We start from the raw sequence: 14,054 nt of genomic DNA, 5'->3' as shown, positions 1-14,054 counted from the left end.
CCCGCTTAGCTGTGGCAATTAAATACAACAACAGGCCGGGCACCGTGGCTCACACCTGTAATCCCAGCACTTTGTGAGGCCGAGGCAGACAGATCACCGGAGGTCAGGAGTTCGACACCAGCCTGGCCAGCATGGCGAAACCCCGTCTCTACTAAAAACACAAAAATTAGCCGGGTGTGGTGGCGGGCACCTGTAATCCCAGCTAACTTTGTGAGGCTGAGACAGGAGAATCCCTTGAACCCAGGAGGCAGAGGTTGCAGTGAGCCAAGATTGCACCAGTGCACTGCAGCCTGGGCAACAGAGTAAGATTCTGTCTCAAGAAAGAAAGAAAGAAAGAAAGAAAGAAAGAAAGAAAGAAAGAAAGAAAGAAAGAAAGAAAGAAAGAAAGAAAGAAAGAAAGAAAGAAAGAAAGAAAGAAAGAAAGAAAGAAAGAAAGAAAGAAAGAAAGAAAGAAAGAAAGAAAGAAAGAAAGAAAGAAAGAAAGAAAGAAAGAAAGAAAGAAAGAAAGAAAGAAAGAAAGAAAGAAAGAAAGAAAGAAAGAAAGAAAGAAAGAAAGAAAGAAAGAAAGAAAGAAAGAAAGAAAGAAAGAAAGAAAGAAAGAAAGAGAAAGACAGAGAAAGAAAGAAGAAAGAAAGAAAGAAAAGAAAAAAGGTACAATAACATTGTAACACAGCAGGCAAATATATATATCATTGTTATTATTTTGTCAGGGTCTTGCTCTGTCACCCAAGCTGGAGTACGGTGGCGCCATCATGGCTCATGGCAGCCTCCAATCCTGGGCTCGTGATGCGATCGGATCTTCCTGCTGCAGCCTCCCAAGTAGCTAGGACTACAGACGGGCACCACCACACCCAGCCAATTTTTTTCTTTTTTTCTGGAGACAGGATCTCACTATGTTGCCCAGGCTGGTCTCAAACTCCTGGCCTCAAGTGATCTTCCTGCCTTGGCCTCCCAAATTTCTACAGGCATGAGCCACCACACCTGACCTTTTATTATTATTATTATCATTATTTCTTTGGATTCAGCGTCTCACTCTGTCACCCAGGCTGGAGTGCAATGGCACAATCTTGGCTCCCTGCAGCCTTGGCCTCCCGGGTTCAAGTGATCCTCCCACTTTAGGCCCCTGAGTAGCTGGAATCAAAGGTGTGTGCCACCACACCTGGCTAATTTTTTGTATTTTGTAGAGACAGCGTTTGCCACATTGCCCAGGCTGGTCTCAAATGCCTGAGCTCAAGCAATCCACCCGCCTCGGCCTCGTAAAGTGCTAGGATTATAGGCGTGAGCCACCGTGCCCGGCCATATCATTATTTTTTATTGCAATTGTAAAACCTCCAAAGTCTCAGATGCTTGTTTAAGTCCAAATTGGGTTTTTCACATTTGTCCCTCATTACAGTGCTTCTCCAGAAAATTCAATGTATTTTCAGACCCGTCGCCTCACGTGTCCTCACCCGTGTATCCATGAAGCAGTGAGCGGGGGCCCTCCTCTTGCCCTTCTGCAAACAGGGAGCTTGTGAAGCGGTTTGCCCAAGGTCACAGTTGGCCTCTGAGAGGGGCCCTCCTGAGTCTCCACACAGACTGTGCCCTGGTCACTGTGCAAACTTCCCCGCCAATAGCAGTTCCACCAGCAGCAGGGATGACCCGGCCAGATGCCCTCTCCGCATCTGTTCCAGCCCTCACATCTGAGACTCGACTCCTGGCCAAAGGGCTACTTCCGCAAATTATCAGCTCTCTCTGATCGCAAAGGGGACACACGAAGGGGCAGAACAACCTGGAAGAACAGGTCCAGGCCACTCCATACATTTTCTGGGGATTCACTTAAGTTATTTAAGTTCTGATTGAGTCGGTGCCCATGTCTCACATGACATCCAGCCCCGACAGGGAGGGGAGGTGAAAAAGTCATTGTCGGCCGGGCGTGGTGGCTCACACCTGTAATCCCAGCACTTTGGGAGGCTGAGGCAGGCAGATCGCCTGAGGTCAGGAATTCGAGACCAGCCTGGCCAACATGGTGAAACCCTGTCTCTACTAAAAATACAAAAAATTAGCTAGCCGGGCGTGGTGATGGATGCCTGTAGTCCCAGCTACTCAGGAAGCTGAGGCAAGAGAATCACTTGAACCCAGGAGGCAGAGGTTGCAGTGAGCCAAGATTGCACCACCACACTCCAGCCTGGATGACAGAGTGAGACTCCATCTCAAAAAAAAAAAAAAAAAAGCCATTGTCATTTTTCACACTGCAGGGCCCCAGCTAGGGCAGGGGGTCAGAGGGTGCGTGAGAGCCTTGGGATCCAGTCTGACACGCTGGAAGGAGGGCAGGGAAGGTCACCTGAGTAGTGCCAATGGCCTCAGGGGCAAAGCATTTCCCCTGGGCCAGCCTGCTCCAGGTAAGGCATGTCTGACACAGGAAAAGGGTAGTAGAAAGGAATGTGGCTCACCCGAGGAACACTTTCCCAACAGTAAGTAAAGCCGCTGAGCCAGGACAGGGATGATGTGAGTATAGTGGGGAATGTGGACATGAGTTTGAAGAAGCGGGTGGGGGACAGTTCAGAAGTCTGGAATGCCCGGTTAAGGAGTTTCACTTTGGCAGACAATAGGGAGCCATTGAATGTTTTTGAGCATAAGCATGACTTCATGAGAGCAGTATTTTGGGAGAGTCAGAACAATTTCAGTCCAACTAGAGAGGATTTAATTTCAGATCAACTCATGATTCCAGAACCTGAGTTCTTACCCTCTCGGCTATGACTAGAGCAGGGCTTGAAGGGGGTGTAGAGTTTGGGAAGGAAGCAAGAAGCGAGGAAGACAGAGGCCTAGGAGATGAAGCCGCCAGCCTGAGCAAGCCTGGCAGATAGACATGGCCAGACTTGGTAGGGGCGAGCCGGCTTGGCCAGAGGGAGGAGGGTCTATGCTGAGGTCTACTGATGGTAGTGAGAACAGTGACGGTGCGGGGGTGGGGGGCACTGCGGTCCACTTCTTCAGCCCCCACTATCCTGGCAGCTTCAGGTTGGGCCCGAGGCAGCCTCCAGCTTCAGCGACCACCCCTGTTCCTCTTGCCAGGTTCTTTGTGAACTTCCCCTCGGCCAAGCAGTACTTCAGCCAGTTCAAGCACATGGAGGATCCCCTGGAGATGGAGCGGAGCCCCCAGCTGCGGAAGCACGCCTGCCGAGTCATGGGGGCCCTCAACACTGTCGTGGAGAACCTGCATGACCCCGACAAGGTGTCCTCTGTGCTCGCCCTTGTGGGGAAAGCCCACGCCCTCAAGCACAAGGTGGAACCGGTGTACTTCAAGGTATGCGCCCCCATCTGCTGCAGAGCCCCCACCGCCCACGCGTCATGGCCATCTGCAGCTCGCAGGCTCTGCGACCGCTCTCTGGAGCAACAGAGGTGATCCCCGGAGTGGCTGCGAGAGGGAGGGGCAGTGCCCGGCAGCAGGATGGAGGGGCTGGGTCCAGGGCAACCCTTGTCCTGAGAGCACTGGGTTCCCAAAGCTGCCAGACTGTTGCGTTAGGAATGATCCTCTCGGCCACACGTGGGGCGGAGGGGCCTGGGGGTTGCAGGACGCAGGGCGCCCGGGCGTTCACTCCCCCTTCCTCCCTTCGCCCCCAGATCCTCTCTGGGGTCATTCTGGAGGTGGTCGCCGAGGAATTTGCCAGTGACTTCCCACCTGAGACGCAGAGAGCCTGGGCCAAGCTGCGTGGCCTCATCTACAGCCACGTGACCGCTGCCTACAAGGAAGTGGGCTGGGTGCAGCAGGTCCCCAACGCCACCACGTGAGGAGGCGGGCGAGGGTGGGCTGGGCAGCCTCCCCGCCATGTCCTCTGCTGTCCCCGAGGTCTCCCATATCTCCTGAGGCCCTGGGGCTGACCACCTGGGCAGGCACACTTGAGGCAGGCCAACCCTGGGGTCTGACATGTAAGAACAGGCATAATAGGAAAGGCCTTCAAGATGGCTCCCCTGTGACTTCAGGCTGCTCAGAGCCATGAGCCCTGAGCAAAAATCCTCCCAAAGAGCCTTCCCCTTCCCTAGAGCCAGGGAGAGCTCAGAGCACCCAAAGCCACAGCTGCCCAGGCAGAGAGGCGCCAGAGGCTCCTGGCGGTAAGGTCCGATCATCAGGCTCGGAGGCAGCCCGGGTCAGCGCAGCCACTTCCTCCCTGGGTGCCAATCACAAGGGGCTGTTTTTTCATCTCATGCCGACCAGTGCCGCTAAATGCCCTCTGCCTCAATAGGGCTAGAGCCCGGAGGATCACGAGGACACATACACACACACACATACCCCAGCCCACGAGGAAGCTACATGGGTGTCACTCACACGCACACGAGCAGGGGGATGTTTACTTCCAGGCTGACCTGGAGGCTGGGCTTCCAGTTCTGGGCCCAGGAGGTGGCTCAAGGAGGGTGGCCGCCCTGTGTGACTCCTGCTGACTCGGAGCGTGAGGGGAGGGCTAGCCCCCAGACGTGGCGGTTGGGAACACTCGGCCTCCCTGGGCCCCCAAGGGGAGGCTGACTCTGGGAGCTGAATGGAGAGGCGGAGGCAGGGCTGGAGTAGGAAGGAGCGAGAGGAGCGGAGGCGGGAATGGGAAGCAGAGGTCAGCCAGCAGCCCGGGACACGCGTGGTAGAGAAACATTCCCAGCAGTTTCCCATGGAAAAGGCGGCGTCTCCCGCCGGGCTCTGCACGGGCCCCCAAGACTGCCGGCCCTTCTGTTCACAGGCAGGGCTCCTGGAGGAGGTCCCCTGAGGGCAGCTGGGGGCGCCAGGCCTCCTGCCCTTCCTGCTGCTGACCACACTGGCCCCGGGCTGGCTCCTGCTCCCCTCCCCCCTCTCCCGTCAGCACCACCCCAAGAGAGTGGAGTCCTCGGGAACTGCTGGCTGGAGCCAAGCCAACTCCAGATGTGCACAGCTGGGCCCTGGCCTGCCTGAGACCTGGGAGTCAATGGGAAACAAGCAGATGTTGGCCCACCAGAGGAGGGCACTGGCAGGGCATGGAGAGCAGTGGTTGCCCCCTCACCCCCCACCAGCGGTCACCCAGAGGGTCCAGGGAAAAGACAGGGGAAGAGAAGGGGAGGGGGCTTGCCTGCCCTCCCACCCCTCTCCCCACGCAGGCTCTGCTGCCAAAGATGAGTTTGTTTACAGCCAGGACACAAGACTTCCTGCTTCCAGAGAAAAGGGCTTTTTTACAAGGGCCAAGAGAGACTGGAAAGAGAGCTGGCTGGGCGTGAGCCCCAGTGAATCAAAAACACATGGCCCAAGTTCCCCAGCACGCTGCCCGTCCTGCCCTCCCCACCCTGCCCTAGGGACTAAGATCTCTCCAAACCCCAAACATTTTGAAACGGCCGAAGTCTCCTCCTCCGCCCACTTCTGCTCCTTGTGGACTGAATGGAGATGGGCTACCGTGGAAACTGGCACCCCATGGGGGTTACTCCCAGCTGTCAGGTGGTGGGGTGGTCCCCTCATCCCTTTACACCCTCTAGCCCACCCCTAGTGTCCCTGGCCTGAGCCTGCAGAGCCTCCCTGCTGCCAGGGTCCCCATGGGCTCGAGGGTAGGATGGAGTTACAGAGTAGAGTCCTAGAAGGCCCTCGCCCAACTTCTCTTATCAGGGAAGCAGGGGTGGGCCAGGCGCCACTGTTTATTGAGCCGTCTCTGCTCCAGGGTGTGCGCCTTTGCGTGGGTGGGGGGTGGGGGGGCGCAATGACTGCAGGGGGCGCTGTGTGTACCGAGAATACGAGAATACAGATGGGTGGCCTGAGGAGGGACGAGACAGGCCGGACAGAATGCGCCACGTTTCAGAATTAATGGAAAAAGAGCTCACATTGGTATCGTGCTTTGCAGTTTGTGAAACACTTTTTTACCCAGTTTATGTCACAAGACAGACATTATTCACATTTTAGAGAAAAAGATCCGGAGCTCCCATGGGCCAGTAGACTTGCCTGAGATCACACAGCACGTTCGTAGCAGGACGGAGACTAGAACTTGGGTCTCACGGTTGCTTTCAACTGCACTGTGCCGGATCTCTTGGCAGGAAGTGAGCCTCGCCAGCCCCAGGTCCTCCCCCTTTCCCCCGAGGGTCCTTCCCTGCCTCTGGTAACGTTTGTCCTTCCCTTCCTATCTCGTCCACAGCCCACCGGCCACACTGCCCTCTTCGGGGCCGTAGGACCCCTCCCTCCACCCCCCTCCCTGGCAGCACCTCGAGCAGAAGGCCGAGTTCTGAAGACCCTCCTTGACGCTCCATTTCTGGGTGCCAAGGAAGCTGGAGGAATCCCTGACTCAACTTCCCCGAAGGAGGCCTCTGTGGCGGCCAAGGTCCCCCCCCTGGAGCTGCCGGGAGGCGGCGCTGGCTGCCTGGATGCTGACCCCAGCGCGGCGGGCAGAGCGGGGCCCACTCTTCTTAGCTTTTCTACTCACTGTTAGAGAGAGACCTAGCTGAGTGGCTGGCAGGAAGCGGGACGGGTCTAGGAGTCCCTTAGGGAATAAACCAGCCCCGTTTCTATCAGCCCGGCCAGCATGCAGATCTCCACATCACCATCTAGAGTATCACGCACACATCTACCATATATACAGATATATTCTATATACGAGCTATATATAAATATATATACATATATATATATACACACATACATATCTAGAATGTGTATCCGCGGTGCCCAGAAGCCTCGGTTTGGCCCACCTGTGAGTGGGGCAGGGAGGGGTTCCGGTTGTGCAGAGAACAGAGTGTTCTGGCAAAGAGGAAATCCCACAGCAGCGCAGAGGACCTGGGCCTGGAGGGGCAGGGCTGGGGCAACCCGGCTTGGCGGCAAAGCCCAGCCCCTTCTCAGACCAGCTCCCCACATTCCTGAATTCCACTTCCAGGCAGAAAGGAGTGGGCTCCCCCTACTCCCTCAGAGGAACTGACTCACCGGCTGTCCTAGAATGGGCAGGGGCAGAGCGAAGTTCTGGGTGGGATGACCGCACTGGGGGAGGGGCCTCAGTCCAGAAACCTCGACCGCCAGCTCCACCTGCCTTGGCCACCAGGGCAGCCCCGGGGGATCCGGGCTGCTGGGCAGCAGGTCGGCGGGACCACATGCCTGGGTCTCACCCTCAGCTCCGAGGGCCGAGGGCTTTCCCCACCCCACCCTCCTCCTGGCCGGCAGTCGGCCCTGTCTATTCATCTGCGTCAGGCTTGCCAGGGGGGCCCCCCGTGTGTGCCCCTTGGTCACGTGTGTCGTCTTCAAGGATGTTTTGCTGCTGTGGCTCCTGCTGTGTCCCCTCCTGGCCCATCCTCATCCTCATCCTCATCCTCATCTGTGCAACCGTCCGTCCTCCTTTTCTAGTTTCTGATGTTTGTAACCAGACCCAGCTGTGTCATTAAACAGACCCGTTCTTGCTGTACCTGTGCACACTCGTGCAGTCTCTTCCTGCCACCTTCCCTCACCTCTGTCCCCCATCCCTGGTTCTGGACGCAGGCCTTTTTCCTGAAAGTCCTCCCCTGACCTCCCACACCAAGGGCGCCCCATCCCCTGTCCCACACCAAGGGCGCCCCATCCCCTGTCCCACACCAAGGGCGCCCCATCCCCTGTCCCACACCAAGGGCGCCCATCCCCTCTCCCACACCAAGGGCGCCCATCCCCTCTCCCACACCAAGGGCACCCCATCCCCTGTCCCACACCAAGGGCGCCCCATCCCCTGTCCCACACCAAGGGCGCCCCATCCCCTGTCCCACACCAAGGGCGCCCATCCCCTCTCCCACACCAAGGGCGCCCATCCCCTCTCCCACACCAAGGGCACCCCATCCCCTGTCCCACACCAAGGGCGCCCCATCCCCTGTCCCACACCAAGGGCGCCCCATCCCCTGTCCCACACCAAGGGCGCCCATCCCCTCTCCCACACCAAGGGCGCCCCATCCCCTGTCCCACACCAAGGGCGCCCATCCCCTCTCCCACACCAAGGGCACCCCATCCCCTGTCCCACACCAAGGGCACCCCATCCCCTCTCCCACACCAAGGGCGCCCCACCCCCTGTCCCACACCAAGGGTGCCCCATCCCCTGTCCCACACCAAGGGCGCCCCATCCCCTGTGTCTCACCTTTGGCTCCCCCTGGGCTTCTCTCTAAATTGGGGATTAAGATTGCTGTGGGTTCCTCACCTGGTTCATCAGGAACGCAGGGCTGGAAACCGGAACTGGGGTTTTGTGGGGGTTGGGGGAGGTCAGCCTTGTTAAAAGGTCAGGAGGCAAGGCCGGGCACGGTGCCTCACACCTGTAATCCTAGCACTTTGGGAGGCCGAGGTGGGCAGATCACTTGAGGTCAGGAGATCAAGACCATCCTGGCCAACATGGTGAAACCGCATCACTACTAAAAATACAAAAATTAGCCAGGCGTGGCGGCGCGTGCCTGTAGTCCCGCTACTCAAGAGGCCGAGGCAGGAGAATCGCTTGAACCCAGGAGGAGGAGGTTGCAGTGAGCCGAGATCGCGCCACTGCACTCCAGCCTGGGCAACAGAGCAACACTCAGTCTAAAAAAAAAAAAAAAAAAAAAACAAGGCCGGGTGTGGTGGCTCACGCCTATAATCCCAGCACTTTGGGAGGCTGAGGCGGGCAGATCACGAAGTCAGGAGATCGAGACCATCCTGGCTAACACGGTGAAACCCTGTCTCTACTAAAAATACAAAAAATTAGCCGGGCGTGGTGGTGGGCACCTGTAGTCCCAGCTACTCGGGAGGCTGAGGCAGGAGAATGGCGTGAACCCGGGAGGCGGAGCTTGCAGTGAGCCGAGATCTGGCCACTGCACTCCAGCCTGGGGGACAGAGCGAGACTCCGTCTTAAAAAAAAAAAAAAAAAGTCAGGAGGTTTTTAAGATTTGGTTCTGGAAATCTCCTCCCAGCAAGGGTACAATAGAGATGAAGGAATCAGAGGCGAGATATCCAGACAGAAGGCAGAAGGGCCCTGTTTGTCCCAGTGCTTTAGTGATAGATCCAAGGATTGAACCTTGAACCTTGACCTTCTTTTATTTATTTATTTATTTATTTATTTTGAGACGGAGTTTTGCTGTTGTTGCTCAGGCTGGAGTGCAATGGCACAATCTCAGCTCACCGCAACCTCTGCCTCCTGGGTTCAAGCAATTCTCTTGCCTCAGCCTCCCAAGTAGCTGGGATTACAAGCATGTGCCACCACGCCTGGCTAATTTTTGTATTTTTTAGCAGAGACGGGGTTTCAGCATGTTGGCCACGATGGTCTTGATCTCCTGACTTCAGGTGATCTGCCCACCTCGGCCTCCCAAAGTGCTGGGATTATAGGCGTGAGCCACCGTGCCTGGCCTGAACCTTGACCTTCTACACCTGAACACCGGAGGCTGCGCACAGGCAAAGCTGAGGGCCCGGCCCTGCTGCTCAAGTTACATGCGGTGGATCAGCCCTTGGGTGTTTGAGAAAGGAAGCCTGCTTTCATCAGCCTTAAACCCCCAACACCTTCCCTGAGCTCTCAGCTCCCAGACCCCTTCCTCAGCCTTCTATCCCTCACCCCATAGTCTGCTGGGTCAGGCCTGCCCAGCCCCCACCCGACGATGGAGGCGGCAGCAGCAGCAGCTCCCTGAGAAGGGACCAGGAGGTCACCAGCCCCGGGTGGGCTGCAGGAGAAGCAGGAAACAGCCTCTGCCCCTTGGGAGTCCTGCGGGCTGCCTGGGAAGACTCAGCTGACACGCAGAAAGAGTCTTGTCTCCCAGACCATGAACTCCTTGAGTGCAGCCTCCGCCTTTGTCTCCTGGGCCTGGCACAGGGGAGGAACTAAGTAGAAATCCAAAGAATCAATAAATAAACACTCTTAGAAAGCAAGACAAATACCCGGCACAGGCCAAGAGTGAGCTGTGTGAACTAAAACAGTGCAGGGCAGAGAGGACAGTGCGGGCCCCGCCTTTCCAGGGAGGCAATGCCAAAAGACAGCGTGCTGGCTCTGGGCCCACACTCCATCTCTCACTGCTATGTGACCTTGGGCAAGTCACGCAGCCTTTCTGAGCCACAGTCACCTCTAACTTATGCGGTCTCTTCCTGCCTCATGTTCACTGCAGGAGTGAACATGAAGCCTGCCTTGCAAGGCAGGTACGAGGAGGAGGAGGATGGATGCCATGGTGCAGGGGACAGTGACTGTCAGGCCATCAGGGCCACGTCGGAAGGCAAAGCAAAAGAAATAGAAGGAACCAGCTGGGCGCGGTGGCTCATGCCTGTAATACCAGCACTTTGGGAGGCCGAGGCAGGTGGATCACTTGAGGTCAGGAGTTCCAGACCAGCCTTGCCAACATGGTGAAACCGTGTCTCTACTGAAACCCTGTCTCTACTAAAAATACAAAAATTAGCCAGGTGTGATGGCGGGCGCCTGTAATCCCAGCTACTCAGGAGGCTGAGGGAGGAGAACACTTGAACTCAGGAGGCGGAGGTTGCAGTGAGCCGAGATCACGCCATTGCACTCCAGCCTGGGCGACAGAATGAGACTCCGTCTCAAAAAAAAAAAAAAAAAGAAAAGAAAGAAAAGAAAAAGGAAAATAAAAGAGGCTGGGCATGGTGGCTCACGCCTGTAATCTCAGCACTTTGGGAGGCTGAGGCAGGAGGATCACGAAGTCAGGAGTTCGAGACCAGCCTGGCCAACATGACGAAACCCCGTCTCTACTAAAAATACAAAAATTAGCCGGGCGTGGTGGCAGGCACCTGTAATCCCAGCTACTTGGGAGGCTGAGGCAGGAGAATCACTTGAACTCAGGAGGCGGAGGTTGCAGTGAGCCGAGATTGTGCCATTGCACTCCAGCCTGGGCAACAAGAGCAAGACTCTGTCTCAAAAAAAAAAAAAAAGAAAGAAAGAAAAGAAAAGAAATAGAAGGAACCCAGGAGAGCTTCTAAGTCCTGGGCCCAGGGCCCCTGGTGGACCCAGGCAAGCCAGAGCTGGAACCGGAGCCAATGGGGATCACAGAGCCATGGGCCGTAGGGACTATCAGAGGAAAAGGGGCATCTGAGGTCGGGGATGAGGGAGACCATCAGGGAAGAAAGGCCCCCCTCCTCATTTCATACCACTTGGCTTGAGAATGGTGAAGGGGCTTCTGAACTCATCAAAACTGGAATCCTTCGAGAACGTGGCCCTTCTGGAAGGTTCTTCCTGCTCTCCATTCCCAATAGAGAGGACACTGGCAATTAGCGAATCAGCCAGACCCGGGCTGGGGATGCTACTTGGACCTGGGACAAACAGGATACCCCAGAGGCCTTGCTGGGGGAAGTTGTGGTATTCTGGGTGGGCTATGCCTGGGTGCAGGGGACTAGTGGGTAAGGAGCAACGTCTCGGCTTTGGTTTTGTTCTCTACACCCAGAGTTAGCTATCTCGCCCAGGAGCTGAGCAAGTGGGTCAGCTCCCCGGGCGAGCTGGGGCTGTGAGCGACGTGGGTGTCACGAACCCAGGTGCGCGATGGCTTCTTCCCTGGCAAAACGGTCCTGGCGGCGCAGCCCCACAGCGTCCCCTGCTGGCCGCGGAGGGATCCTCACCCGGGAGCCGCCTCCTGCGCCGCGGATCCCGTTACCTTCCTGGGGTGACCACTTGCTCCCTCACTTTCGGGAGCTGCAGCCGCGCTGCAGCCTGAGACCAAGGAAGCTGGAGGAATCCCTTCCCAGTTTATTTGCAGGAGAAGGAAGTGGGGGATTCTCTGTGCAGCCTTGTACACACTCAGGAAAATGTCACCCCCATAGTTGGAACCAAGTGGGAAAAGTTAATAAATGGTCAATTTTTTTTTTAAAGAACGCCTGTAATCCCAGCACTTTGGGAGGCCGAGGTGGGAGAATTGCCTGAGCACAGGAGGTCCAGGCTACAGTGAGCTGTGATCGTGCTACTGCACTCTAGCCTGGGCAATAGAACAAGACCCCATCTCAAAACATAAAATAAAGTAAAATGATTTTATCTGGGCCGGGCGCAGTGGCTCGCCCCTGTAATCCCAGCACTTTGGGAGGCCTAGGCAGGAAAATCATGAGGTCAGCAGATCAAGACCATCCTGGCTAACACGGCGAAACCCTGTCTCGACTAAAAATACAAAAATTAGCCAGGTGTGGTGGCACAAGCCTGTAGTCTCAGCTACTGGGGAGGCTGAGGCAGGAGAATCGCTTGAACCCGGGAAGGGGAGGTTGCAGTGAGCTGAGATCATGACACTGCACTCCAGCCTGGGCGACAGAGTGAGACTCCATCTCAAAAACAAAAAAGTAAAATCAATTTTTCTTCATCATTGATATTTTTGTTTTAACATTGATTTTTTTAAGTATTGTATTTCTATATTATTTCTCTTGATTACTAGGCCCCTTAAATTTGGGGCCCCAGGCCAGCGCCTCACTCGCCGCACCCTATTCCAGGTTCTGTCTTATTGTAGTGTCTTATTGTAGCATGTTCATGGGACCTCAGCCAAAGAACACTCATTTTTAAATCTTATTTATTTATTTATTTGAGACACTGTCTGGCTCTGTTGCCCAGGCTGGAGTGCAGTGTCGCGATCACAGCTCACTGCAACCTCAAACTCCTGGGTTCAACCGATCCTCCCTCCTCAGCCTCCCAAAGTGCTGATATTATAGACATGAGCCACCGTGCCCAGCACACACTCCTCTTGACCTCCAGAGAGTCGCCCCCACCCACCCACAGGGCAGCAGGTTTCATAGTTGCTCATTGGATGCCTTTGGTAAAAGAATTGATTGCAGCAGAGTATGAGTTTGGACTTGGCCCTTAGGGCTGAAGACACTGGGGCAGGAGCTTTTGGTGGCAAGGAGCAAAGGCCTATTTGGGCTCCCAGAGTGAGGGTGGGGAGGCTGGGCATGGCGGCTCACGCCTGTAATTCCGGCACTTTGGGAGGCCTAGGCGGGAGGATCACCTGAGGTCAGCATTTTGAAACCAGCCTGACCAACATTGTGAAACCCGAGGTCAGGAGTTCGAGACCAGCCTGCCCAATATGGTGAAACCCGTCTCTACTAAAAATACAAAAAAATTAGCCAGGCGTGGTGGTGAGCGCCTGTAATTCCAGCTACTCAGGAGGCTGAGGCACGAGAATCACTTGAACCCAGGAGACAGAGGTTGCAGTGAGCCGAGATGGCACCAGGGCACTCCAACTTGGGCGACAGAGTGAGACTGTCTCAAAAAACAAAAAAAACAAAAACAAAAAACAAAGTGAGGGTGGGGAGTGCACAGTAAAGACATACTTGGAAATAAGGGAGTCCAGTCTCTGGGGATCAGGGAAAGCCATATGACCCAGCCTTGCTGGAAGGAGAGACCGGCGCAGCTGCCCAGGAGCCTGGGAACTGAACAGCAGACTAGGGGAAGGCAGCTCCCGGCCCAACCATCTCCTGACCCTCTGATAATTATCAGGGCCCCCATTGTCTTTTGCGCACCCCCACTGCAGCCTTAAGTCCCTGGGACACCACTCATGTTGGGCGGGCTTCTCCACTTTCCCTTCCTACCATCACAGAGTGACCAGCTCTCAATCTCCTCTGTGAAAAAACGCTGTAGAAACACTGTTGGATCCAGCCTTTCTCAGCGGCTGGGGTGGACAAAGCTCTCATTGGAGGCCACCCTGTAAGCCTGCCTGGGGCCCACCTGGGGTCTGATCAGCCCTGGCCATGTGGTCCAGAAACTGCCCCCTACTACCGCACCAGTACCGAGGTCCCATTTCACTATTTCCTGGGGGAAGAACGGAGACATCATCCCCGGGGTCTCACTCTGTCGCCCAGGCTGGAGTAAAGTGGCGAAATCTCGGCTCACTGTAACCTCCACTTCCTGGGCTCAAGCAATCCTCCCACCTCAGTCTCCCAAGTAGCTGGGACTACAGGCACGCGGCACCATGCCCGGCTCATTTTTGTGTTTTTTTGTTGAGATGGGTTTTTGCTGTGTTGCCCAGGCTGGTCTTGAACTACTGGGCTCAAGCAATCCACCCTCCTCGGCCTCCCAAAGTGCTGGGACTACAGATGTGAGCCACTGTGCCCGGCAGTTTTAACTTCTTGATCATAGGTCCTCTCTGCCCCCACCCCACAGCAACCAGTTGCAGTCCTACCAGCCTGTCCGCCCGTCTTTATTTGTTCCTTCCACTGC

General features: G+C 55.8%; 1 protein-coding gene across 3 annotated transcripts in view; it reads left to right on the top strand.

The window, feature by feature from the left end:
* Positions 1-7,358, top strand: part of CYGB (cytoglobin) — a 30,570-nt gene extending 23,212 nt beyond the window's left edge. For 2 of the 3 annotated variants that reach the window (XM_063599422.1, XM_034942948.3), the window contains 2 exons: positions 3,049-3,280; positions 6,108-7,358. In XM_063599422.1, coding sequence (XP_063455492.1) covers positions 3,101-3,280; positions 6,108-6,398 — 471 coding nt within the window. In that variant the 5' untranslated portion in view covers positions 3,049-3,100 and the 3' untranslated portion in view covers positions 6,399-7,358. Of the gene's footprint in view, positions 1-3,048; positions 3,281-3,597; positions 3,762-6,107 lie in introns of all 3 variants that reach the window. The other variant, XM_034942949.4, reaches the window with a different exon arrangement.
* Positions 7,359-14,054: the final 6,696 nt, after the last annotated feature.

This window comes from Pan paniscus, chromosome 19, assembly GCF_029289425.2.
Source record: "Pan paniscus chromosome 19, NHGRI_mPanPan1-v2.0_pri, whole genome shotgun sequence".
Classification (NCBI taxonomy): Eukaryota; Metazoa; Chordata; class Mammalia; order Primates; family Hominidae; genus Pan; species Pan paniscus.
Note: the sequence above shows the minus strand (reverse complement) of the source record. Positions and strands in the feature narration are given on the sequence as shown.